At 49.8% G+C, this 26,874-nt stretch overlaps 1 protein-coding gene across 3 annotated transcripts in view; it reads right to left on the minus strand.

Moving 5' to 3' along the window:
* Positions 1 to 82: 82 nt before the first annotated feature.
* The window catches only part of Tmem108 (transmembrane protein 108), a 285,288-nt gene continuing 258,496 nt past the window's right edge, over positions 83 to 26,874 (minus strand). For 2 of the 3 annotated variants that reach the window (XM_028869909.2, XM_028869908.2), the window contains exons 4-7: positions 20,564 to 20,659; positions 12,802 to 14,205; positions 5,239 to 5,393; positions 83 to 1,916 (exon numbers count right to left, since the gene is read on the minus strand). In XM_028869909.2, the coding sequence (XP_028725742.1) occupies positions 1,794 to 1,916; positions 5,239 to 5,393; positions 12,802 to 14,205; positions 20,564 to 20,659 (1,778 nt within the window). In that variant the 3' untranslated portion in view covers positions 83 to 1,793. The remainder of the gene's footprint in view (positions 1,917 to 5,238; positions 5,394 to 12,801; positions 14,206 to 20,563; positions 20,660 to 26,874) is intronic. The other variant, XM_028869912.2, reaches the window with a different exon arrangement.

The following is a 26,874-nucleotide window of genomic DNA, read 5'->3' on the forward strand; positions in this document are numbered from 1 at the left end:
AATGAGATGGTTATGGGTACCATTAAAGGGGAGACTTAAGGGTTATTAAATGAAAAGAATGCAAAATGTATTAGCAACTTGATCCTCTGGGTAATAAAATAAGTTTATTTATATATACATGGTAGCTGAATTCTGTGGATACGGAAAAATAAGTCATACATCCACAAATGTATATATAACATATGTACCTTTGATGACATATATTATATATAAATTTTACTTTACAAACAAGTTTTCTCTATACATACTCACACACATTGGCATACTCAATGCAATAGCTAACAGAAATATTATGATAAGGTTAAGGTCAGACACAATGTGTTAGAGAGCAAGTCTCGGCACAACATTTAACCTGCTGCTTCTGTGGGCTGAAGTCTTTGAAAAGAGACAAGCAGACTCATGTTAAGTAGATCCACACAACATTGAGAAACACATGTTACTTTTGAAGGCCACCCTTCTTTCTGAAAGGAGAATGGAGGAGGGAAGGAAGTCGTGGTAAGAAGACCACAGCAACAACACAGACATTGGGATCAACAGTCAGATTCAAGCCCCAATCTGACAATAAGAACATCTATATTCAAAATATACTATCAAACTATTTTTTCTTTTAAAGGGGAGGGGGTTTGAAGTTAAATTCCTAGCCACTGTGGGTTAGGAGAGGAACAGAGAACACGATTCCTCCAGAAGCCCCTCTCGGGTCTCTGAGAGTCTGCTCCCAATTGGCCACACTGGGTTCAGTGTGGGCTGGGACTGCAGCTGGACCTGGACCTGGGGAACAAGAGAGGGAAGGCAGGGGGAAGTGAAAGCTGATGGCAAGTTCATGGGCAGGTCTGCAGCGCTTCTGCCTGTAGACAGAATGGCACTTCTCTTGAGTGATTCATTTGGCAATCTTCTTCTTTAAAGATTTACTAGGGAAGGTTAAAAAAAATAGTTCTACACCACAAGGCTTTCTAGATAAACTTGTTTCTCAGGGGGCACAACATCATTGCCTCCAGAGAAAGTGATACAGAATCTAAATAAACACTTGACCCTTGAACTGGGAAGAACAAGTGTGGCATAGCCCCAAGGCCGAAAGCAGCATCTGTCCTCCCAGGAAGAGAGGCATGGGGTCTAGGGCAGCTGGGGGCGTTGGAGAGGGATGCAGAGAAGTGTGTCTAGGGAGCACTTTTCTGCCAGACAAAGGCAGTCCTGTTTCTTCTAGCATGGTGGGAGCATCCTGTGGGGTGATATAAGGGGGCTGGAACCCCATGATGCCTTGATGTCCATAGGTCCATTAAAGTTGACATTCAGTGATGGCACAGTGAGACTCCAGGGTGGCAAGTGCCCTTGTGTTTTGAACCCTTGCTTTGTCTTCTGCCTTGGTGCGCCAGTCCCCTCTACGAGTATACATACAAGGAGACAGGAAATGCGGACATATCGAGTCAACCATAGCGCCAAGAACAGACAAAGGACCACTCACTTGGCCATCATGACATTCAGCTTCCATGGGAGACTTTCCTCACCTGCCCAGGGCTCCTGAGACCCCTACATGCCCAGAACAGTCAAGAGAAGCAATCAGTGCAACTGCTTTGCTTAGAAATACCTTTATTTTATAAAGCCATGGGTCATTCTGTAAATTTTTTTTTAAACCACACTTGTAAAAAAGATGTTGACAATTCTTAAGAAAAAAAGCTGAAAATGTTTCTTATTAAGTCAGGGTTACACAAAGGTTATATTTATAATATATATATATATTTGTATATTTATAATTTAGAGACAAAAAATAGGGAATGGCAACTCGGAGGCTGCTGCATCTAGATCTCCGAAACTTGATCGGTTCCCACGAACAGTGTTTCCTGGCAGAAGGGGTTCACGAGGACCATCCCAGTGTCTCGATAGTCGCCATTGGCTGGGGAGCGGGGCTCTGAGAGCTGGTCCTGGGGGGAGAGGGAGGAAGATGGCGTGAGCTGGGGATGCAATGAGGGCCGGCTGCTCTTCAAGCAATGCACAGGTATAGCTGGGTGTGGTGGCACACACAACCCCAGCACTCCAGAGGATGGCAAGTTCAAGGCCAGCCTGGGCTACATAGTGGGAGACTGTCTCAACAAATCAAGCAGCTAAGCAGCCCCATAAGGAACTAAATACATAAGCACGCGCATGCGTGCACGCACACACACTGATGGTTATTTCTGGTCAGATTGGCTGGATTTAGAATCACCTCTGGAAGTGTCTGGGATGGATGGTTTCAGAGAGGACTAATCAAGGGGGAAGAGACCCCCCTCTGAAGGCAGTGGCAGAATTCCATGGTTTGCCCCAAACAGAATAAAAGTGGGGAGTAAAAGGGGGAAGCCAGGTGAGCATCAGTATTTCTCTGCCCTGTGGCTGGCAAGCCAGGTGAGCACCAGTATTTCTCTGCCCTGTGGCTGGCAAGCCACGTGAGCATCAGTATTTCTCTGCCCTGTGGCTGGCAAGCCAGGTGAGCACCGGTATTTCTCTGCCCTGTGGCACTGGCCATTTGGCCACTTTGTGAACTGTGTTCTTCCACCGTGACTGCCCATGACGAACTGAACCCTCTGGAACCACGAGCACAACAATTTCTCCTTTAAGTGCTTCCGTCGGCAATCTGGCCACAGCAACAAATCGCCCAATATGTGCACTTTCATTTCAGGATTGCTGGCTTTATGTTCTTATCTAGGCCAGTGCCAAGGTGTAGAGCCTGCGTCTAGACTTTTAAGTTCTGAAAAAGGGTTCTTGGTTTCCTTGTGCAAGTTCAAGGCTCACTATGTAAAACACACACATACATACACACACTACACACACAGACACACACCCACTCCATACACACAGCACTACTCAGACACACATACCACACACATACACCACACTACTCACACACACCACACCCACCCCAACACCCACCCACCCCTTACTGCTTTAGTGAGCAAAGGTTGATGTCCTTGGACTCCAGACTCCACTTCTTGCCTCTTCCTCAGGCAAATTCACAGCTCTTCCTTTCCAAATACACCTATCAGCACCACCCATCCCATAACTACCCTTCAGAGTCTCACAGGCCCACCAGTCTTCAGAGCCCAGTTCATCCTCCTCTTAAGCCCCTTCCCCCGCCCCTGCATCCTGGTGAGAATCACTGCCCCCTGTCATGAAGCAACACAAGAACCCACATGGACAGACGGGATCTCTCTGCAGCAGTACGCTATGAGGTGGGTGAAAACAAGGAAAGAACCCTCCCCCCCCGACACACACACACCTCAACCTGTCTAAGCCCCAGGGTGGAAAGGTCTTTAAACAGGCACTCCATGCTGCTTGGAAGGGAATCTCGAGGCTCTGACAGGGTTTCCATCTAGCTACCAGTGACTACAAGCACTTGTGGGCTACTAATGGCAGGTCCCCGATCCAGGTATTAACTCAGGGAAAAGACACACCAGCCAACGCCTGAGGAAATGCCAAACCACCAAAGTCTCAGAACTTCCAGGCCATTTCAAGGCAAGTGGACTCAAAACGCAGCAACAAGCCTGTGTATGCTGGCCCGGGCTAGACTTCTCAGAAGTGGCTTCATTTATGAAGACACAATTCATTCTCTGAAGTTTATCTTTAAACAAAACGGACAAAAGGCAATTCCCGAGGAAGAAGGGCTGGCTGCTTTATGGGTGGTCGGGAGAAGAGGGAACTGCGTTGTTGATAAAATGTCTTTTCAGGAGATAGGCATGTCCCTCAAGGGCTGATCTGGCCAAGTCCCACTAGGAGGGTGTGTGGAAGCCTGGCCCTCCTAATTACAGAGTATGGACCAGCAGTGAACCTGGATGGGGGGAGGGGGATGTATGGGGCACTGCATGAGAAGAGAAAGGTATTGAGGAAACAGCCAGGACAATAGAGGGGTAAGGGGAGGGAGAAGAAAGGGATGGAGGGAGGAAAAGGAGGAAAACCAGGAAAGTATCCAAGCTCCCTTGGGGCACTATGATCTGCCATTCCATAATCAGAGCACAGGGGAGCCAGGCACAGAGAGACACTGTCTCAGGCAAGGCATGTGGGAGGGGCCGGATGGTAGGTACCATGGGCATGTCTGAGGATACAGCATGTAGGAGAATGTGACCATCCTGTGGTGGTGCTCTACAGGGCACGCATGTCCCAGCGGTTTCCATCCTGGATCCAAACTACTTACATTTTGGCCTCACACAGTATGGGTTTAGTGAGTTGGAACAGATTATAGTCCTTTTATAAATACAGCAGAACCAAGGGAGTAGACTGGCGGGTAGGGGCGGGAGAGCAAGGGTACAATCTGAAGCCAAACCTGGCATACTTCCTGCTGTGGCTTTTGTGGTGCCTTTTGTTCTGGAGACCGTAGCCAGGTGGCCCTTCTCCTGGGAGCCACCTGGACTGGCACAGACCGTATACTGTAGCCTCCATCCCTTTTGGTTCTACAAGAAGAACACCACGGTATTCTCCAGGTAGAACTTTTCTACAGCATGTTTCTGGGTTCTTCTCTTCAGTGGTCACTTTCCCATTTACAGAGAAAAATCTAAGACATGTGGGCTTCACTGCCTAGATTCAAACCTTTCTCAGGTTTTCTACTCACTAGAAGAAAAATGTGTGCTGGCTTCTCACCCAGACGAAAACCTTCAATGAAGCTTGCGTTGCTACCTGCCCCTTGGTTATTAGCTTTTACTGAGCAGCTACTGTTACCAAAGCTCACCCAGATGCTCAGGGAATGGAGGTGCAGGGAAGGCAAGGTACACTGTCACAATAACTCAGCTCAGCTGCCCCTCATCTCTCTCCTGGGCCATCCCCAAGACTTCTGTCTTCCTTTTTGGGCACACCTGGTGAAGCCCAGAAATCCTCCCCATGCCTCTCGGGAGGGCTTCCTCCCCAGGTTCCCATACGTTGCATCTATTACTATTCTTCCTTTGCTTTGCATTTGAATGACACCAAGCTTCATCTCCCAGCCACAGTTCAAAACTGGAAGTTCCCTGAGAGCATGCTTTCCTCTTCATAGTCTCCAGAGACTGTTTTCCACAAAACACGTCCTCAATAAACATTCGTTACTTATTCCCAGATAGAACGGCTTTCCCAAACCTAGTGTTCAGAAAGTACCCCAGGGATCAGACCCGGAGTTCAGTAGGGCTGGGGCAGGGGGAGAAGCTCCTGGCCCATAGGGCACCGTGGAGGAGCAGGCCCTCAGGGCTGAGCAGGTACTCTGCAGCTCTGTGTGGAGAGTGGCCGGCCGTGGAGGTGTGGGGCTGTTACCTCTGAGGTCTCCAGGGACTGGATCTCCCTTGGGAGCTCCACGGCATGTCTATTGAAGTAGTCCATGGTGATGGCATTGTTCCAGTAGCTCAGGTTGTTCTCAGGGTTGGCCGTCTTCTTCTTCCTCCTCATACAGCACACTGTCAACAGGACGGCTGTGGAGAGAGTCCCAGTCAGAGAAGCAGACTTGGGGGAGACAAATGCCTAAGTCCCAGTGGAGTGCAGAGGAGGTGGAACTGTACCCAGCCACTTACCCCATCCATTCTTTAAAAAAACAGCCTCACGTATCCCAGGCTGGCCTTGAGCTCACTATGTAACCGAGGATGGCCTTCTGATCCTACTGGCTCTACCTTCTGAGTTCTGGGATCACAGGTCTGTGCCCCATGCCTGGCTTTTGCAATGCTGGGGACTGAAACCAGGGCTTTGTGCATGTAAGATAAGCACTCCAATAACTGCGTTAGCCTTCGTTCGTTTTTTCAACCACTACCTTTATATTGAGTACCTACTGTGTGCTAGAAACTGTTAATAGTCACCACTGTTGCCGGGCGGTGGTAGTGCACGCCTTTAACCCCAGCACTTGGGAGGCAGAGGCAGGCGGATCTCTGTGAGTTCGAGGTTAGCCTGGTCTACAGCGTGAGTTCCAGGACAGGCTCCAAAGCTACACAGAGAAACCCTGTCTCAAAAGAAAAAAAAAGTCACCAGTGTTTTCCTAAGCATCCATCCTACTGGGTGCTGGCAGAAGAGATCAGATGATACATAGGTAATAAAATGAATCAGGAGATTTCAATAGGATGGCTATCTAGTAAAGACAAAATGGCCAAGTGAGAGAGGCTGCTCTAGTCATGGGGTAGCCTCATAGCAAGGGGACTGGCATCATCGGGAGGAGCTGGGCTCATGCAGAAAGGGCAGTATGTCCCATGATTTGGGGACCGGCATGTGCAAAGAAAAGACCAAAGTGTGGACAGCCCAGGTGTGTGTGAGGAAAGAAAGATCAGTATGGCACAGAGTACAAGGCGAGGTAGGAGTGGAGGCCAGGGCAGTGTTGAGAGGTGTACCCCAGGGCTTGGGGAAGGGAGGTTGCATGCATTTGGGGGACATTTGTGATTGCTGCAGAGCTGTGCTTTTAGCATGTGTCAAGCAAGGGCTTTGCCTAGGTTCGCCAGCACCAGAACTTTCCACAGTGAAGGGATGGGCGGGGACTGTATGTACCGGACTGACATCCTGAAGGTGCCAATCATCTCAGTGCCTGGGAATGGAGGCCCAGGCTGCTCTGTTCAGAGGCCAGCACCAGGGGGCAGCAGAGGGCCAGCTCCCTCGGAAACAGTCAAAGGGTTTGAGCAATATAGGGCGAGTTCACTGTCAGGATGCAGGGCAGCTGTAGAAGCTGGCACATTTATGAGCTGAGTCCTCAGAGCCCAGGCCCAGCCCTGGGGGTTCTCTGGAACATTCTGTCACTTTCCTCCCCACCACTAGCCCCCCCCCCCTGGAGACCATCTCTAAACAAAGTCACGTGGCAGCTTCCATTTGCATTTTGCCTCCTCTGCTTTGGACAGGAAGACTAGCCACTTGCTAATCAGGCCTCTAAAGTGCCATTGAAAAGTCCCTGACACGTGGAGGGGGCTTTTAAATGGGCTCGAGGGGATTTCAGAAACTGGATGGCATCAGAGTGTTCAAATTTTGTGGCTCTGTCTTTCCCTTGAATCCTTCTGAAGCCCTTTCTCCACTGCTTGAAAGAAGGAAGGGGCAGAGGTTGGCTGCAAAGCTCAACGTGCAAACCACCTCTTCACCCTGCTGGGAGTAAGACACCATGGTCCCTTCTCTCCCTTCCTGTTGCCTTTATTCCTCATAGCCACCAGTCTCTGCCTCTGAAACATCAAGGAGGAAATGGCCAAGGCAATTCAAGCTAGTAAAGCCAAATCCCTAGAGAAGTAGAAATGCTTAGAAATGCTTAGGAAGTGAGGACAGAGGTTTTCACAGCTCTGCTGAAGCTGGAGCCCAGGGGGAAGCGGGAGTTGTCAGGGATAAACAGCCAATTTCCCCTTGCCCTCTGCGAGGCTATCCGATATCACATCACACACTTCATTGCCACAGGCTGTAAACAAGGTGGGGGGGTGGTGTCCTCAAAAGACGTGTCTCTGAGGAAGTGGGGCATCCATGCCCTGGACCCCGTGAGTAGTCACAGGCAAGCAAGCAAGATCAAGGTGACAGAGAGGGTCTTGGAGACTGTCTGGTCCTGTGGTGGAAGGCGGGTGGGGTTAGAACCCTGTCATTAACACAGTTCTTGCAAACCCGAATCCGGCATTTGACCTCTTGGCCTCTGTGCGGCTCATGTGCAATCCTGCACGCAGGAGAATTCTGTCCAGCATCTGGTGACGTTTCTCAGCCGCTATTCTTAGTCTGAGAAGTAGGGAGTAGGAATCCAGAGAGATGAGCATCCCCAGGCCCTGCTGCCGAGCTGGCCGAGCATGCCCATTGCTTTGTCTCCAAAGCCTGGGTCTGTGCAGAGTGCAGTGATCCTGTCTATGGACAGGCTGGTGGCTTCTATTTCTCTTGGGAACTTCCTAGTGTTTCTCACATACCTTCTACAAGAGCGATGTAGAAACATGGGCTCCGTGACTGTGAGGGTCTCGAGGCTAATGCTCTAGCTGTGTTTAGAACTTTTATTTCAGTGGTCTGACCTTTCACCCAGGAGAGAAAGGTAGAGCTGGGCCTCACGGAGTCTAATGTGCACTCAGCACTACGTTAGTTGACAGGCCTCTTCAACCCACACAGCCACGGTGTGAGAAAGACACGGTTACTCTTCCCATGTAGGGAGGAGGTAACGGAAGGCCACTGAAATGAACGATGATCAAGATCACCCGGCTGATTTCACTACCTTGGACCTGGGCTTTGGTCACTTCAAGTAGATGCTTATTGTCTCCTGCCGCTCTGCACGTCAGAGGGAACACACAGTATGGCGTTAGAAGCCCTTTGTAAGCCAGACAGTGAATACCAGGTGTGAGCCACGTAGCCATTTAGCCAAGGAAGCAACCGCCTCATGTCTCCAAAGGCAGCAGCTGTCGAGACTACAGGGGATGAGTGGGGCTCCTCTGTCCTGCAGCTCTAGAACAGCCCCCCCTGAGAGTGAAGCAAGCTCTCTTGGCTTCCCCAGGAACCTTCTGGGACCTAACAGCTGTGTGATAGCAAGAAGGGTCACTGGTATGAAGTTGGAGCCCTGGGTACTGTGTTCACATGACAGGACCTTGTGGGTGATGCGAAGTGGTGATCAAAGCCCACAGGTCCCCCAAAGGCCCAACCTTTTCAGACACCCGCTGAACTGCCAGCTGCCAGGCCTGTTGGAACATGCACTGTGACTCCTCAGGGGATGAACCAGCCACCCCTCCTCACTGTCGGTTCTTAGGCACCTTCCCCACAGCAGCCCTGACATAAGACCTCAAGTGCATGCCCCCTGATTTTTACGGGTCTTGCAGGTACTGTAAGTGTGGAAAGGCTCTGCCCACATCCTGCTGCCCCTCCAGACTCACCACCATCCCTGTGCCCACCCCCAGAGGCCTGCACCACGACTGACTATGGCGGGGGTAGCAGAGCACGCTCAGCCCTTAGGAGCCCTCTACAGCTCAAGGACTCCCGCTGGCCCAGGAGAAACACTCAGATATTCCATCCTCATCCTTCCCCATCTTTCCCCATGGCAAGAGGCCTGCATTGCTGCATATGGCTTGCCTTGCTTCCTCTAGCTCTTCCTGGGTGTCTTACAGCTGCCTTGCATGCCCGATTCCATCTTGGTTCCCCCTTCTTAAAGGGACCTTAACTAATGCAGCAGACACCCCTCTCATCCAAAAGAAGAGAAAGTGCAGGAATTCTGGTTAAGCCCACAGTCGAGAGGTAAGAGCTGGGTGTGTGGGCAGGTGTGTCTGATTCCACAGGCCATTTTTAGTACTGGAGGACACTCCATAAAGGGTTTGAGTGGCAGCAGATGGGGACTGGGATGTGTTTCAGCTCCTGCGCCCTGGATATAAGGCTACAAGCCTCGGGAAACTAAGGGGCTAAGTGTCTGGCTCCTCATCCTGGTGTGTGGGACTTAGGTGTTTAGAAGTCTAGCAGGGGACGCTACCTTGAAGCCCAGAGATAGCTATTTTAGCCTGACAGGGTTATGGGCAGGGTGGCAATCCATGGACAATCCTGCCTTGCTGTAGCCAGCTCCGTACCTTCTCCTCCTCCCATTGGTCCATAATCACAAGGAGACTGGGTGCCTAGCCACACTTCCTTTGGGTCTGTCTTTTCTGCTTCATGGTAAGAATCAATCTAACCTAACTTTTCTTAAATGGTAATTACAAAGCTAGTTAGGTCCTGTGAGTAAAATTGCATCTCTCTCCCGCACACACAGACAATGCACATATAGGTTTATGTGTTCGTGTGTATTCATAGGTAACACTCACTGAACGATGAGCACAGCTAAGAATCATGGTCCCTATAACATGTCATCCCTTAGAATATTGCACTAATGGTCCAGAGTCTGGAAGAAGCCCTGCTCTTGGGCAAGGTGCATGGTCAAGGCCGGGTAGTGGCTCTCCTCTGCCCTGTCAGGCTGAACTTGGATTGGTGGTATAGCACACCACCATGTCCCTGCTTCCTTATCTAATCCTCCCCAAAGCTCCAGCTTCTCTGGGGTGGGGGGCATGGCTGGGAGAAAACACTCCCAGTGTGAGGCCAGGGAGCTCAGCAGAGCCTCCAAAGGGTTCCCTGAAAACCCAGAGCAGCCCCTGGTGAGCAGTGACCAATGGCAGGGTCAGAGGCTGCTAACAGGAGGCGGCAGGTTCTGTATATCCTGATGGTGGCAGCAGAGACCAGTTGAGCAGCCACAGGGCTCCTGGCCCTAGGTCCCAGTGGCCTGGAGCCAATCAATTTCAGTTCTCAGCACATCTGAAGCAGAGTTGGTGGAGAGTGTCTGGCAGGGCTCCGGAGACAAAGCACTCCTCAGCTCTGGCACACTGATGCCCTTCCAGCCACTGAGAGGGCTTGTGATGTGGAAGGCAGGTGGGCTGCTGGCCTTCCATCCCTGTACAGGTTCAGAATTCGCTATTCTCATCCCTCACTTTCACTAGAACTAGGGGAATCGCCCTATGACGAACAAGCACAGGATGGAGAAAGCGTAGCTGGGGTCGAGTCCCTATTGCTCTGCACAACCTGGCTTCTCTCCTAGCCCCTTCCACTAGAGGTGATAAATTCTATACTCGCACTTTGCTATCAGCCAGGCTGCCTAGAATACCTGACAGTCTGGCAAGGGCTGGAGTCCACTATGACGTCTGTAGAGTAGCGTTGGAGTACACAGACCGCAGGGAAGGTTGGAACATGGGCCATCAGGCCTCAGCTTGTCTGATCATTAGATAGGGCAGGACTATGGAAACATCCCAAACAGATGAAAATTTCTATGAACAGCACCTAGAGTTCTGAGACTGGACAGATATTCCCTGATTGTGGTCAGAGATGGTTCACAAAAGCTATGGCTGTGACCAAGGACACAGAGCTTATGTAGAGGCAGCCAGGGCCCAGGCAGAAGTGAGGAGCCACCTGTGTAAATGCAGAAACACCAAGAAAGTGGGCTCTGTTGTCTACATGGGGCTATAAATGTCCAGCATGAACCAAACCAGATCTTTAGAAAGTGTGACCTCCCCTCACGGCTCCCTGAATCTGAAGGCTGCTCTTGGAGCTCTGAATTGTCCTTGAGGGGCAGTTTGGGGCTGTGTCTCTGTTCCTGCCTTGATTGACATCAGTTAACTAACTCAACAGTAGAGCGTGGGTGATGACCAAAGTCTCCTGTCACCTCAGTGCTGTGTATATTTTCTCTAGATAGCGTAGGGATAGAATAAGACATACCTAGAACTCCAACTGTAAACTAGAGCATCCAACACACTTGGAAGATTATAAAGCAGTTCTCACATTAATAATGTGCTGATCGACAGTGCCACGTTTTCTCCATCTCATCCCTCTTTTAGAAGCAAGCAATAACACCTGAAAAATTATGTGTTTTCCCACCACAGACAATAAAGCTGCTCTCACTGAGCATGAGGCATCACCAACTTTACACGTTCCCTGAACTGGGTCCTGGAACAGTGTGACCTTCCAGCCCTGACACAAGGCCTGTCAGCAAAGCTGGGAGAAGCGGTGTGTGTGGTGATGAGCAGAAGGCTGGCCATGTCAGGGGCTGTGACACCGGAAGGGTGGCATCCTGGCTTCACAGCCTCTCCATGGGATGTCTTGGGCCTTCATTTAAGACCAAGGTTAGCCCATAGGGTGATCTGAAGCCTGTTGAACCAACAGGATTGATGGCCAGCACAGGCTCTGTTAATGTGGCTAAAGTGTTCCCTACTGACTTCCCTGGTATGCCTGGGTATGGATGGGATGCTGCACTTGTGGGGGACCAGGGATAAAGAGGTGATCATTCAGAGGTGGCAGATATAGCAGGTTTGGACAATACAGTTCTATGAAGGAGACCCTGAGGGCCATGGATGAGGAGGAGCTTGGGTCAAGAATTTTGCTCCCTGAGAGCCATTCCAATGCCTCTGGGACTGAGGTAGACACACTTAGGGACTGCAGGGTGTCCTTAAGGTGCAAGGCAAATGAGGTTCTCAAGAGAACTGGGCAGAACATGAAAGGTCAGATCAGGCTGTCCAGGGGGAGTGAGGAGCATGGGGTGACATCTTTAATGGTAACCATTTGAGGTAGGGTAGGGTTGAGTCCAGTGAAGCTCTTCTGAGGACAGAGTATGACCTGGGAAGCTGTAAGGGAGACATTCAGGTTCTCAGAGGACTTTGTGGGTTCTTGAATATCTCCTGACTCCTCACTCTCTGAGGGACAGGATGCTGCAGAGAGGTGCGGGTTGCCATGGAGTAGAGAATTATACGGTCCATGGTGCATGGAACTCACATTACTGTGAAGGGTAAAGCAGGCTGGGTTGTGTAGGGATGGAGAAGAGCTAGAATCCACATAACTCTGAGGCCTTAATTGAGCCTGTTCATTAAGAACTGGGCTTTGGCCAAGGCTGATGGAACTTCCCAGCACACGGAAGCTTTATCTCTTCTTCCTCAGGGGAAGAGAGAGAGATGGAGGGGAGAGAAGACAAGATGGAGAAGCAGGAGAGGGTGGCAATGACTTTTCCATCTGTAGCCTGTTAACTCCCCAGGGCCACTCGTCACCCATGGTACCTGGTCCCTTGAGCCAGGGTAGCAATCATCCTAGGCGGGAAGGACAGATGCTTCAAGAAAGGGCTGCAGCCCGGCCACCCACTCCCTGCCACCTGGATCCCAGGCAGGCCAAGTCTCTTGGCTAGTGTGGTGTTTCTGCAACACGTGTGGCTGGCCAGCTCTGGGAATTGTGGCTTTATGAACCATGGACGTTTGAGTTCTACCCTGGACCAGGGACAGGGATGGGTGGGCCATGATTCTTCCCTTGCTGTCTCCTTTGCTGGGGTCTAGGGCTTTCCGTAGCTCACTCAGCGGGGCTACCTAACTCTGGGCCAAGAGAGTCTGGGGGATGGGGAAAGAGCGAAGAGAGGTGGTTACTTACAGCAGGAAGAGATGGGCACACTGATGGCCAGGATGACCCAGGCAATGTCCATCTTGCTCAAGCAGATGGTGGTTCTGTGCTGGGGCTTGTCCCCCTCAGCCACATGGGAGATGTTGCCCACTGTTCCCGGCTTCCAGGTCCCAGCAGGGACCAGGCGGTTGAGGAAGTTTCCCGTGGCCGTGGACAGCACTGTGGACAGAGGTCTGGGCCCCCTGTCGGTTGTGGTGGGGGAGGCCTCAGTCTTCTCCTCGGCTGGAGAAACAGTGCTTTCTGAGACCCCCGAGGGCCAGGTTGGGGCCCGAGGGGTTGCCGATGCTCCCTGAGGGATGCCCTGGGAAGGGACTGAGACACTGGCCTCAAAGGCAGCCTGGGTGGGCCCCGTGGCAGCCGTGGAAACCCCAGAGCTGGCAGACGGGGGTCTGTCAGTGTCAGGGGTGACAGCAAGCCAAGAGTCACTGTGGCTAGGGCTGTCCTGCACGTCACCGTGAGGGCGCTGAGAAGGCACTGGGGCAGGCTGTGTACTGGCAGGGGTGCCTGAGGCTGCTGTGGCATCCGGCTCCCCTGCTGGGCTGGTCAATGTGGGGCCACTCCCCTGCTTGGCTCTGATAAGGCCTGGCTTGTCCTTTGCAGGTACCAGGGAGGTTGTGGGGGGCACCCACGAGGTGCTTCTGGGTGCTGTGGCTGGAGACACTGTCTGGGGCTGTGGCGAAGAGGAGTAGCCCCAGAGTGGGGTCCTGGGGGTAAGAGCTGAGGGGTCTGGCTCCGCAGACCCTGTAAAGTTACCCTTGTAGATCTGGAAGATTTTCCCCAGAGGACGTTTCTGCCCCAGGTGTGTTGAGCTCTGATTTCGTCCCCTCTGGCCTTCCTTCCTTGCTGAGTGGCCACCGGGTACGGGCAGGAGAGGGCGAGATGAACCCCCAGCCCCCTTCCTGGAAGAGCCTGGGGGTCTGGGGGGTCTACGAGTGGTGGCCCGTGGGGGCATCGTGGGGCGGCTGGTGGCTCCTGCTGGCTTTGTTGGCAGGATGGTGGGGCCAGCATCCCCTGGGGGGCGGCCCTCGGAGTGGGAGGATGTGGTTGCCATGGCAGCTGGAGGGGAACCTGTGGGCAGAGGGCTTTCAGGATGGGGGATGGCAGCTGTCACCGTAACAGTGGACATGGTGTCTGTAGGAGGATGCCCTTCTGGATGAGAGATTGTTGTTTCCATAGTAGCTGCAGCCTGTGAGGTGGGTCCATCAGGTTTGGGGTTCAGTGTCACCACGGAGGAAAGTCTGGTAGAGCTGTGAGGTGCTGTCAACATGGTGCCTGGGGGGCTGCCTGAGGGAAGGGTCTGCAGAGATTCCCTGGGAGATGGTTCCTGGACGGCGAGTACCAGAGCTTTGGTCAGTGCCAAGGTCAGGAGAAAGCCTGTGGGGGAGAGAGAGGACAGAGGTGAGGAACAAAGGTGTTGGGCACAGCCAGGTCATCCTCACTGAAGACTTGGAGACATCTCTGGGGAAGCAGGAAGGATATCTAGGGGCATTCCTTAGGCCATCCTGGCACCCTGGCACTGAGACACAAGAACTGTACATGCAGCTGGGGAAAGTCTGTACAGAGGGAGGAGGATGCTACCTATCATGGAAGATGGCAGCACCAGGTGACCCCGAGGCAATCAGACCAGCCAATCCCACCCTTTGCCTAATTCCCCAGAAGGCCACCAGCCCCCTCCCTCAGTGCACTGTCTTAGAATGGGAGCCTGAGAGACTTGTCGCTGCAGCTGGGGAGTAGTCAAGGCCAGCCTGACCTAGGAGCCGCTCACAGCCAACCGGGGAAGGCTTGGGTGGGAGAGCTAATGAATGAACTCCTCCTAGTCCTTTTCTTGAACAAGAACAAAGTGCCAATGTCAGACCCCTGCTTATTCAGACTTGCTTACACCAGAGTACAAACAGGGCAGCCCCCGCCCCAGATGACCCTGAAGTAAGCAGAGATGTCCTGGTGCCATAGGAGAGTGATGGGCAGAAGAGCGAACCGGTCCAGAGAAGGGCAATCTCAGATGTAGCTTTCCTAACACCACAGTAGAGTCTGGGACAGAAAATGCTGCAGAAAGACCATTGCCTATGGGAGGTCTGGCATTAAGTGCTTTCCCTATGGTTCCTCATGGAGCTGAACTTGGGGAAGTCCTCATTGGTACTACTTGGTCTTTCTGAGTTGGAGGAGCCCTTCTGAACAATAAAGAGGGCTGATAATAATGCATGCCTTATTAGTTTATTGAAAAAATGCAAAAGCATAAAAATCTGAGTTTGAAAGCGTTCCTAAATATAAATGGTTTCATAACCACAGCACCATGTGCCAGTAACCCTGCACGTCAACAGAACACATGGGATCATTGAGATCCTGGGCTGTTGCAGCACATGGGTTAGGGCAGAGCTGGTCTCTGTTGCTGATGGGTGCTGGGACATTCTAAGAGGGCCCGATTCTGTGATTCTCAACACCTCCGTGTTCACATGCATTCTGCTGTCATTCTTAGACATCTTTTCAACCCTATCTAGACCCTAGAGAGCAGGTAGAGATCTGACAACTCTCTCGGAGCCTTTCTGTACTTCCCCATGCTCCAGCAGGGCAAGCAGCCACACTGGTGATGTGGGTAGGATTCCCACACGAATTCTGGGATGGGCAGCAAAAAGATGCTAGCGGCGGGCGGCAGGGTCCTGCTAGGCATTCATGGGAGTTCGGCTCGCCTTAAGGAAGCAGGGAGGGAGGAGCCTGGAGGAAGTGTGCCTGGAGCACCGTTCAGTGTGGGGTGGTTTGTGGAATAACCCTTCGCCCTAATATTCACAGCTAAGCCAGTACTGGGGAGGTTGGGGGACCTTGTCTTTAACAGGGGCAACAGCGCCTACTGTCTCCAGGACCAATGGCCACCCTAAGCAAGCCAGTTTTCTACACTTTCATTCACAAGTCAGCCCACACACTTGCAGTGCATTCTGCTCATTCAAGTCAATCCTAGCAACCACTTGACAGGGTGGGAAATGAAAGCCCAGGGAGACAAGGGAACATGTGTGTAGTCACACAGTCTCAGGAGCATGTGGAGCCAGGGCTGTCTCTAAAGCATATGCTTTTCCTAGTTAACTGCCACGCACTGATGCAGGGGGAGGCGGAGGCCCATCAGCTGTACCCACAGCAGAAGCAATATGCTACTTTGTTCTGATCTGTTCAGGGTTATTATTCCAGCCCCACAAACCCACACCTTGGAGCTTGGCACCATGGGGGTGGTCCTTGGTGGTGGCAATCTTCAATGTGTGAGGGACATTCTGCTCCAAGTTGGTCTCATGACTGGTAAGAGCTGAACAATGCCCGCTCCCCACCTTCAATGCCAGAATCTCAGAATGTGACTATTTGGAGAGGCATTCAAAGGGGAGATTCAAATGAACAGAGGTCAAAGGATGAACCGCAACACAGTTTGACTGGTATCCTTCTAAGAAGAGATGGGGCATCAGGGTGATAATAGGGTCACAGAAGGATCCTCTTATGAGGGCAGGGCAGCAAGAGGGAGGCTGTCAGTAATTCAAGGAGGGGGGCCAATCCTGCTACGACAAGAATCCAATCCTGGTACTACTTTGATCTTGAAACTCCAGCCTTCAGATGCTTTGGGGAAATAAGTATCTGGTTTAAGTCATTCAGAGAGTGCTATCTTGGTACAGCAGCTGGGTACAAGCCTTTTGTATTAGAGCTCTTCTGAAATCGGGGAGATGGGGACAAAGGGCATGGGTAAGTGGGTAAGTGGGGCTTATCAGCAATCAAGGGGGCTGAGGTTGGTGAAACAGGGAAAGCTGGCCCGAGGGAAGCTGGGAGCTGATGGTAGCGCCCCAGTCTCACTAGGAGCACCTCACATCATGTGCCTTAAGGAGACACCCTCACCCCTGCTTTTTGGGTGCTCATCCTACCCTCCATACCCCTTAGGTATCACAAGGCTGAGTTAGGGAGGTCTTCGGTCCAGGGGGCTGGCAGGTCATAACTATGTCCACTGGGTGGCTGCTGCTGTAGCTAGAGTTAACATCAAGTCCCTTGGGGACCGCCGAGCTGGAGCACAGAATGTGTCTGGTGGTCAGAGCCCTAGAGCCAAGGACATTATGTTGTTTTGGCTTCAGAGTCACCAGCACAGAGTTTGGGGAGAGACACCAGCTAACCCCAGGGCCAGGCACACACTGGGAAGCAGAGCTACCAAGCCTCCAGCAGAAGTCAGCAGACATGAGAACACAAGGCTTATGCTGCTGGGGGGTTTAAAATGGTCAGAGAAAGAAATTCCCTGATGTCCTCACTAGGAGCCTACAGGGGCTCAGATCACCCCAGCCAGACCCTGTGACTGTCCTTACTGCTCTTCAGGTACCAGACTCCCCAGCCATTTCCTTCCTCCCTAAGCAACCTGTAAAGTTTCTTCTCCATCACACATTTAGACTCCGATCTTTGCTACTGTACACACATAAATTTATTCCTGGGTGCCATGGGACTTTGGTTAGCATAGTGAGGAGCCCTAGAGTTCACTTAAATCAACCTCTTCACTGTATAGAGAGCTGACCAAGTGGTGTGGCTTGTGCAAAAGAGCACTTGGCTGGTTGGGGAGTGTGGTGTAGCCATTTGGGAGACTCTGGGAGCTCATGAAACTTAGAAAACTTATGTGGCACTTCCCCAGGTTTATGCAAGTAACAAATGTTTGCAAGGGGAGAGGAGAATGTTAGAACTGCCCGAAAGCATCAGGGAATCTGGGATGCAGCTTTCCAGAACTGTCATTTAAGCCAAAGTGGGGCTTTGAATTGCCCATATTCCTACCCATCAGTTCACCAAGTTAGGTTTGGGTGGAATCATTTCTTTGGTTTGCTATTGTGCCCTGAATGGGGTGACATTTGTTCATGTCTCCCCAGGAAAAGTCACACAACAAGGAGACGGCCTGGATCACAGCCATTATTTTAAAAATAAAAAATTTCATTTGTATCATAAAATAGCTACAAAGGTTGAACTGTCCAAGTCCTTTAACCTTACTGTCACCTTGAATATGGAAATGAGACAAGAGCTTACACCCTTTCTCCTTAGCACAAAAGGTTAGCAAATGAAGGATGCGATGTGTACTGTCACAATGAATGTGCAAGGCCTTCAACCAGGGGCTCCTCTAACACATGCAAATTTTCATTCAAGGCCCTTTGTACTGGTCTACACACTCCCCTCCCCACAATCTGGAGTGACTGCCTCTTTGCATGTCATTTGCATGGATTTGCATAATGGCTCCTGAGACTAATTCCAAATATGTAAGAGTCACTAAAACTAAAATCTAGCTTGACATGCTTAAAATGTAGAGCCAAATTTAAAAAAAAAAACAAAAACGTGTCAGAGTAAGGATAAGTATGGGGGGATGGGAGACAGTGGGAGCCCACAGACTGATGGGTGCCCAGATGTCACAGGAAGGCGGCCTCCTCCCTAGAATTCCCATGCACATGTCATCTCAAAGGATGGAGAGGGCATCCTCCTCCTGTGTGTTTGGTTGGCTGCCCACAGCCCATATTGGGCACTGGCATTTGCATCTGGCACAGGCAAGGAAGGGCAAACCTTTGCAGGCACATCTGTCCTCGTAGCAGCTGGACAGGGGTGCTCTTATTAGCTCCGTGCTGCAGTCGACAGAAGGAAGCCTGTGGACCTTGCTGGTGGCCACACAGCTGAGGAATGGTGAGCTGGGATTCGGCAAAGCCTGGCTCTAACGGTTACGTTTTCAAGCCCCGTTCACTTAACAGATTTTTTTTTTTTTTTTTTTTTTGTCAGTGCTGAAGATGGAACCCCAGAGTCCTAGGTATGCTAAGCAAGCTTTACCACTGAGCTATACTCCCCACCCTAACATCTCTCCGCTTGTGTGCAACCTCCCCCCGCTACACCTTCCACCTCCATGTTCTGCACGGTTAAAGGCCATGATTTACCATCTTTGGGAATTCATTTTCTAGGTTGGAGTTTTTCTCTCTTACTTGAAAATTGTGTTTAAAAGTTTGTATACAAAAAAAAAGTTTGTATACATTTGTTATATTGATAATTCATACAAACAAAATAATAAGGAAATTAAATGGAATTCTAAGTATCTTCTTCAGTGGATTCTTCTTCCACATCCAGTTGATAAGACAGGGTATTCTGTCCACTGCCTTTTTAATCCTATCCTGGGCAATCACAGGTGTCCGAGCTATGCCCCCTCACTGAGCAAGATGGTAACTCACACATTCCATTTGCTTGATGCGGCTAAGTCATATTTGCAGGTTCTGATAAGTCCCTTTCCACTAAAAGATGGCATCTACCTCCTTTTTCGTTTGAGCCGAAATGGGCACTTGTGACCACTCTGCCTTTCCATGTCATAGTAGAGGTCTCAGACTTTCTGCCTTTCTCTCGGGGACAGTGTTAGTCTTGTGTTAGGAGTGTAGCTTCCTCAAAGGAAAGAGCGTGTGGGGTGTGACAGGAATTTCCTGAGGAGTCCCTGCTGCTCTAGCCTCAGCCAGGCACCAAATGTGACAGCGAGGAAGCCTACAGGTAGCCCTGGGCTACCACTGGACAGCCACCTTGGAGGAGATGCTAATGAGTTTGCCCGGACAGAGTCCAGTCAACCCTAAGATTCGTGACCAACTACAGCAAAATATATTGTTATAGCTGTAGCCTCTTTACTAGCATTTTTATTTTTATTTCTTTATTCCTTTGAGACAGGATCTCATTATGTAGCCCATACTAGCCTTGAACTTGGGATCCTCCTGAGTGCTGGAATCGATGGCTGTGTGCTACCACACCTGGTGGGCATTTTTATTTTTGTAAACTAGAACATAGTGTAACGGGTCTGTCAAAGGGCACGAGCCACTGACTTACAAAGCCACCGTATTGGGAAGCTGGCCCTAAGAGGAGGCATTTGGGACTCAGTCTGCAGGAATGTAATAGTCATTTTTGAGGGCACTAGTTTCTTTTAAAGCAGTACATTGGGACCCCTTTCCCCCTCTCCTCTCATGGGATGGCAAAGCATGAGGATCCTCCTGGATACTAGCTCTTGACCTTGGACTTCCAGATTCCAGAATGCTGAGGAAACTATAGATTACCTAGTTGGGGCAGTACAGAGTATGCTGGACATTTGGGGATTTAGATTCTGCATCTGATGCACTTATCACACAACAACAGCGTGCCTCTAGAACAGCAGGTCAGGCCCCAGCTGTTTTCTTTGCTGACCTACAACCTTGCCTAGACATGAACTTCCTAATTCCAAAATTGTCTTCTGATCAGAAAGGGATGTCTGGACTGTTGTAACTCCATCTGACGGATGAGAAGGCCGAAGACCCCCCAAAGTAAAGTGACTTACAGTTAACCACAGCCGCACAGCGTCAGATGGGAAGCAACTCAGGCCAACACACTGCCTGGCTAATCCCACTGAGGTTCCCAACTTTTAGGACTCTTTCCCTCTGTGTTTCTAGGACCCTAGTGTGTTCTGTTCTTTGAATTCCAATGGCTCTTTTTATTTTAGAAACCACCATAAAAATTCCAGTTCTTTGGAGCATGGTTATAACTTAGAATTAAATATGGCATCATTGAGTTCAGGAGGACCGGGTCACTGCGCTGACGGCAGGCCTCTTGACCTTGACTAAGGAGTCTGCAGCACAGATCGTCGGCGCTTCCCCTTCTCCAGGCATCCCACTCCACAAGCTCCCTCCCATCAAGTTGGGCATCCATTTTCTGGGCTGAAGGGCAGAAGCTCTGCTCAGTACTCTGAGCTAACTGGGGCCGTCACCTGGTGGGTTCCAGAAATGTCCAGAGAGCACGGGTTCAACAGCTGGACTGATGAGATCCATGACTCCACTGGGAACTGCTTCCCAGAGCATAGTCTCTAGAACACAGGCAAGCAAGAAAACCATGTGAGTCAGGCCTGTGTGTCCTGACACACCTGTGGCCTCTGGCCAATGTGAGTTTCTCTTGTGCTGTAGCTCTGGGAGGCTGATAGATAAGTTTTCTAGCCAAACATGTATGCCCACGTGTAAGCATGCATGTACATGTGTGTGCTCACAACCACATACATGTTCATGCACTCTCTTCTCCCAGTTCCTCCTGACCTCACACACATAGAACATAGCCCTTTTTCTTGGAACAAACAGACAAGCATGATAAATTTTCAGGTCATGTTTCCCCCATCATCTCCAAGCTATCATGTGGTTAAACCATTTGTCTAAAGTCCAGAGGGCGCCTCGCAGCAGTTCAGGATGAAAGCCCAGGCTTTGATCCTAGACGCTCAAGATAGAGATCCTTAAGACTGAGGGATTTTTGATTCAGGAAAATGTCCTGCATGAGCAGAGGAATGTAGGATAAAGACACTGTTATTATTGAAAATACAACCATTATTATCAACTACCATAATTAAAAACCCTATGCTTTCCAATGCAGCAACACACAGGCAACTCTGCAGCCTTTTATTTTCAGCCTTTGGTTATCTACTGTAGTTATTCTGATTTAACCCAAACATTCTCTACCTCGAGTCTTAGAAGGCAACTTTGCTGGGAACCTTGTGTGTGTGTGTGTGGCGGGGGGTGCTTCTAATCTCTGAGCTCCTCTCTCTGATGGAAATAGGCAAGGCTTGGTCTACTTCCCACCTGTGCTCTGTCTAAACCACCAGTGTTGGGATGTCAGGTTCAATGTTCTAGCTCAACACCTGAGCTACAATAAATATTTGCTGAAGAATGGGACCCTCTGAAATCTCTGTCTGCAGTGGACACAATGTGACACAATGTCACATCTAAACCTCTCCTCCTTCTTCAAAGTGACTTTGGCATGCCCATCGAGAGGTGGCTTTGTTCCCTCCCCTGGGTGTGGTGGGACCAGCGACTAAGGCTGAGTGACTTCTGAGGCTAGACATGAAGGGTGTGGTCCTTTTCTTGTGTTCTTGGGGGCACTTAGAAGCCAGTGAGCGTGCTGTCTGGAAACCTGAGCAGCCCAGAAGGGATCCTGTGAAGGGGAACTGAGGCAGAACCCTGGCCTTCAGTGCTGGGGAACGTCTAGCAACCAGCCAGCACCATATGGTCAATGGGGATGTGGACATCGTAGCCTTAGCCAAACCACCTAGCTAAATCTTTGGCAGAGATAAATGACCCTCTTTTCAAACTCCAGTTTTATGAATGGAATGAGGGATAATTACAGTTTCCAGTCCTAAGTTTCAGAGTGGTTTGCTAGGAACAATAATGAGTGAAATACCACCCCACATGGTATTAAGTGATCATCCTCCGTTTCAACACAGGGGTTCTGCCTTCCTCTTTCTATAGCTCCATGATTTCCGTGATAGATACAGGTTCCCCCCGACCCCCAAAGCAGAAGGAAACATAGGAGCTTTGGACACTCTATCTCCTGTCACACAGGACACAATAAAGCTGGGAGAAACTGGTCCCTGCAGACGGAAGGTGTGGCCTCCTGCAAGGCTGTTCTAGAAGGGAATGAAATCAGCCGAGGGAGCACATACCGGCAAGCGAAGGGGTCCCTTGAAGACTCCCCAGACCAAGTGTGAGTTGGAGTGAGATGGAAGAAAAGGCCAAGGCAGCCTTTAATAAGATTACAGGATCATCAGTATTCAGGGGCCATCTCATTGACATCAGAAGAGAGAAAACAAGTCCTGAGAGCCTGTGACTCTGCCCAGTTAACCCCCAGTTAAGGGGGTCCTGAGAATGCTGGAGAGGCCAGGGTGCAGTCAGTGGGAAGGAGGGGGAAGCTGTCAGAGTTCTAGTGAGACAGGAGAAGTCCTGGGGACCTATTGTGCAACATGTGACTATAGTGAATGATATGTGCTGCACATTTCAAAGTGACCAAAAGAAAGGGTTCAAATCCCCAGTGTGCTGGTGTGTACCTTTTATCCCAGCACTTGGGAGGCTCAGGCAGGTTGCAAGGTTGAGGCCAGTCCATGTTACACAGGGAAACTATCTCAAAACTAAAAGAATTTAAAATGTGTTTCACCACAAGGAAAGTATAAATTTCCAAGTCAGTCAAAAATAAAGTAAGACAGCCAGCCAGGCATGCTGGTGCAGGCCTTTAATCCCAGCACTTGTGAGGCAAAGGCAGGTGGATTTCTGGTTCAGGGCTAGCCTGGTCTATAGAGTCAGTTCTAGAACAACCAGGGCTACACAGAGAAATCCTGTCTCAAGCCCTGTCCCACCCAAAGCAGGACTTCAGAGAAAATGTTCCCTATTTTACAGTGCTGTGGGATATCCTTCTGTACGCTGTGAATATGTGTTGCTCTCACTGGTTGATAATAAAGCTGTTTGGCCAATGGTGAGGTAAGATAAGGTTAGGTGGTATATAATCAAACTAGGGATGGAGATGAAGAAGGGTGGAGTTGGGGCAGCCACCAGGCAGTCACCAAGGAAGCAAGACATGTAGAAAATGAGGTAACAAGTCACAGACCACATAGCAAAGCATAGGTAAGAAATATGGGTTAATTTAAATGTAAGATCTATCTGGTAATAAGCCTGAGCCATCGGCCAAGCATTTATAATTAATATAAGCCTCTCCTCTGAATGGTAATTTGGGAAGTGACTGCTGGGGTATAATTGGGCATACAGGACAGAAAGCTCCGCCTCTGGTTACATTACAGAGCAGAGCTTAAGGCCTTCAGCTAGGAGATTAAAGTCAACACTGACCATGTCAGAGTCATGATAACAGTTGACATATTGATATGAAAATGGCACCTTACCTTTTCAGTTTCTCCCTTAGGCCTATAATCCCAGAGTGATGATAAAACAAACACCAGAAGAGTCCCAAGTTGAGGAACACTTTACCAATATCTGGCCCATACTCTTCTGATAAGAGTCGGGCCAGCGGGATGCTCAGTGGTGAAAGTATTTGCTGTGTAGCCTGGAGACCTGAACTCCATTCCTGGAACCCACAGAAAGGTGGAAGGAGAGAACCAATTCCAGCTCCATACAATTGTCCTCTGATGTCCACACATCGCATACACAAACACACACACAGATGTCTCACAAGATAAAATCAACTATCCCCAACTACAATGAAAGCCTTTTTCTATCTCCCTCTCCCTGTGAGGACCCCTCACTGGGAACTCACCTGTGGCCTTCTTGCAGCATATACCAATAAACTCTCTTTATCTTTCATACCTGTAGTAAATTCTTTCACTGCCACACCATTGGCCTTCCAGATACTGTCTTGTGCCTTAGGAGACTGGATCCAAACCATCCAGGAACCTCACTACAGACACAAGAGTCCCTTCTTGGCTCAAGGCCTAAGCTTTCCGAAGGTTTTCATTTTTGTGGGGGTTGGGTGTGGAAAGTTGACAAGGTAACTCCATGAAGGGCTTCTCCCAGAGATGCAAGGGACATGTCTATGGGATGTATCCAAAAATGAGGCAGGGTAGAAAGACAGGAGAAACTGAACAGATGTGGGAAGAGGGAAGCTGCTCATCCCAGGATCTAGTTTGTGTTTCATGCTGGCTGAGAGTCCAGAAACTTCAACACGGCTGATAACATCGGCACTACCCTCAGAGCTAGGGTGTGCTTTCTGTGATCGGTATTTTCATGTCAACTCGACACAAGCTAGAATCATTTTGGAAGAGGGAACCTCAGTTGAGAGAATGGCCCCACCGGATTAGCCTGAGTTCCATTTTCTTGATTGCCTGGGAAGGGCCCACCTCACTGTGGGTGGTGCCACCCAGGGCCAGGTGGTCCCGGGTGCTCTAAGAAAGCAGACTGAGCAAGCCAGTAATCAGTGTTCCTCCTAATTATATATATATATAAAATAATATATATATATATATATAGTGAAGTCTATATCTTCAGTTCTTGCCTCCAGGTTCCTGGCCTGTTTGAATTCCTGTTCTGACTTCCCTCAGTGATGGACCGTGGTGTGGAACTGTAGCTGAAATAAAGCCTTTCCTCCTCAAGTTGCCCTTGGTCATAGTGCTTTATCACGGCAATAGAAACCCCAACTAAGATACCATCCTAAAGACACTCCCACAAGGATATTAAAAGCAATAACGTGCTTACACCAGTTTCATGGCTTTGAGTTGAACTGTATTAGTGCTCCTTTTTCATCTACAAATCTAGATAAGACACCTTATAAAACTGCCTTACAGTGCCATTACAATAAGACAAATCAGTAAACTAGCTCATATATTTCACGCTTACTATTATTTATTTGTGTGCACACGTGCATTTGTGTATGAATGGATGTCACAGTGTGCATGTGGAGGTCAGAGGGCAACCTTGGATGTGGGTCTTTGCCCTCTACCTTGTTGGTTTCCCTACCCTCTGCTGCTGTGCATGCCAGGTTGATTGGCCTGTGAACTTCCAGGGATTCTCCTGGCTCGACCTTCATCTCCTGGCAGGAACTCTCAGATCACAGATGCTTACCCCGTGTGCCTGGCTTTTATGTGGGATCTGGGTGTTTGAACTCAGATCTACATGCTAAACTCAGATCTTCACGTGTGTCTACAGAGCCATCCCCCTTAGTCTCATTTTCTCCTTTAATTTTAAACTCTACTTACTATTAGAACTTTGTTTAGCCTACTAATAGCCTACTATTAAATCTCGTTGTGAACTACATCCTTTGAATAATGTAACTTAGAACATCACAGAACTGCCTGTGTGATGGTTCAGTTGGTAAAGGTGCTTGCCACCAAGCCTAATGACCTGAATTTGATCCCTGAGACCCATATGGTGGGAGGAGGGAACTAACTCCCATAAGCTCTCCTCTGGCCTCCACACATGTTCTGTGATGTATTCATATCCATATGTGTTCACACACAATAAATGTAAAAGACCACAAAATCACACATACAGTAATTGAAAAGACATTTGACTTTGACTGTGACTCTCTTGAGAATCCCACATCCATGTCATGTGTATCTCACTTTTACCTATGCATCTCTAGCTTTGTGTCCCAGTAATTAGATCTATAGTATGAACTATCCTGTCTCTACTTAGCAAACCCATTAACTTTGCTTCCCATCACTGCCTCCTGAAATTCTTTTCTGTGGCACAAAGTTCTCACTTTACTTAAGTGAAGGTCCCTAAAGCTGGATAGAAGGTCTGCCTGCAGGCTATTGGTGGCAGTGCTGGGCTATGTCTCCATGCTACTGCTGATGTAAGCATCTGGCTTAACAGGCTAATATATCAGTTCCTTCAGAGACTACAATCACATCTTGGGATGTGGTCCAGGAAGCTCCTTCATGACTCCCAAAGACTTCATGTCTTGGCACCTGTCCCAAGACACTAGCACCTGGCTACTCCCAGCTTCAATTCCCAAACACGGAGTGGGCAAAGACACAAAGCCCTGGCTTGGTCAGACCCAGAATCCCTTTCCTAAGGCCAACATGGGAACACTTGCCGTAATAGCCTCATGAATGGGCCAGCAGTGTAGTAGTGCCTTCTCTCAACACCCTTCTCCTTCTTCACCAAAATGCTTGCTGAAGAGGGGAGAAGGCTGGCCGCTGGCAGGTTGGTGGCAAAGTCCTGGAGGAGGGAGCAGGTGGAGGGGAGGTTGGCCTCCGGGTAGAGTGGCTGCTTCCTTTGCTATTTGCCAGGTCCTGAGCCTCCCAGGCTTCTCCTGAGTGTGGCTTGGCATCCTCACATGGTTCCGTCAGGCTGCTGCAAGGCTGTCTGGCCCTGCCTGTCACACTGGCTGAGGGTTCACCACCTGCTACAGTTTGTTTGGAACAAAGCTGCACTGTCAACACAGCTGTGTTTCCGGGTCATGCCATTCCATTTCCTACTTCCAGGCAGGACGCCCACACCCCAAGGTCTAATTTCTCTTTCAGGCATGAGGTGGATTCCACAACTGAATTCGGAAACTCCGCCTTCCTTGCTGTGCATTCATGGAAATTAAAGCTCCCCTTCATTTTCTCCCCTTTTTACTATCCTTTCCCAAACCCTTATGATGACCATCATGGATGCCATTGTTAATGCTACATTTCCATTTATGAAAATATACTGTGCCTGGCATTGTGTTAAACACTTTCGTTATTCATCTCAGTCCTCACAAAATTGTAAGACAAAAATCTTAACCATCTCCCACATGATCATAGAAGTTCCATTCTTCCACCTTTCACCTGTC

This window comes from Peromyscus leucopus, chromosome 7 (assembly GCF_004664715.2).
Source record: "Peromyscus leucopus breed LL Stock chromosome 7, UCI_PerLeu_2.1, whole genome shotgun sequence".
Classification (NCBI taxonomy): domain Eukaryota; kingdom Metazoa; phylum Chordata; class Mammalia; order Rodentia; family Cricetidae; genus Peromyscus; species Peromyscus leucopus.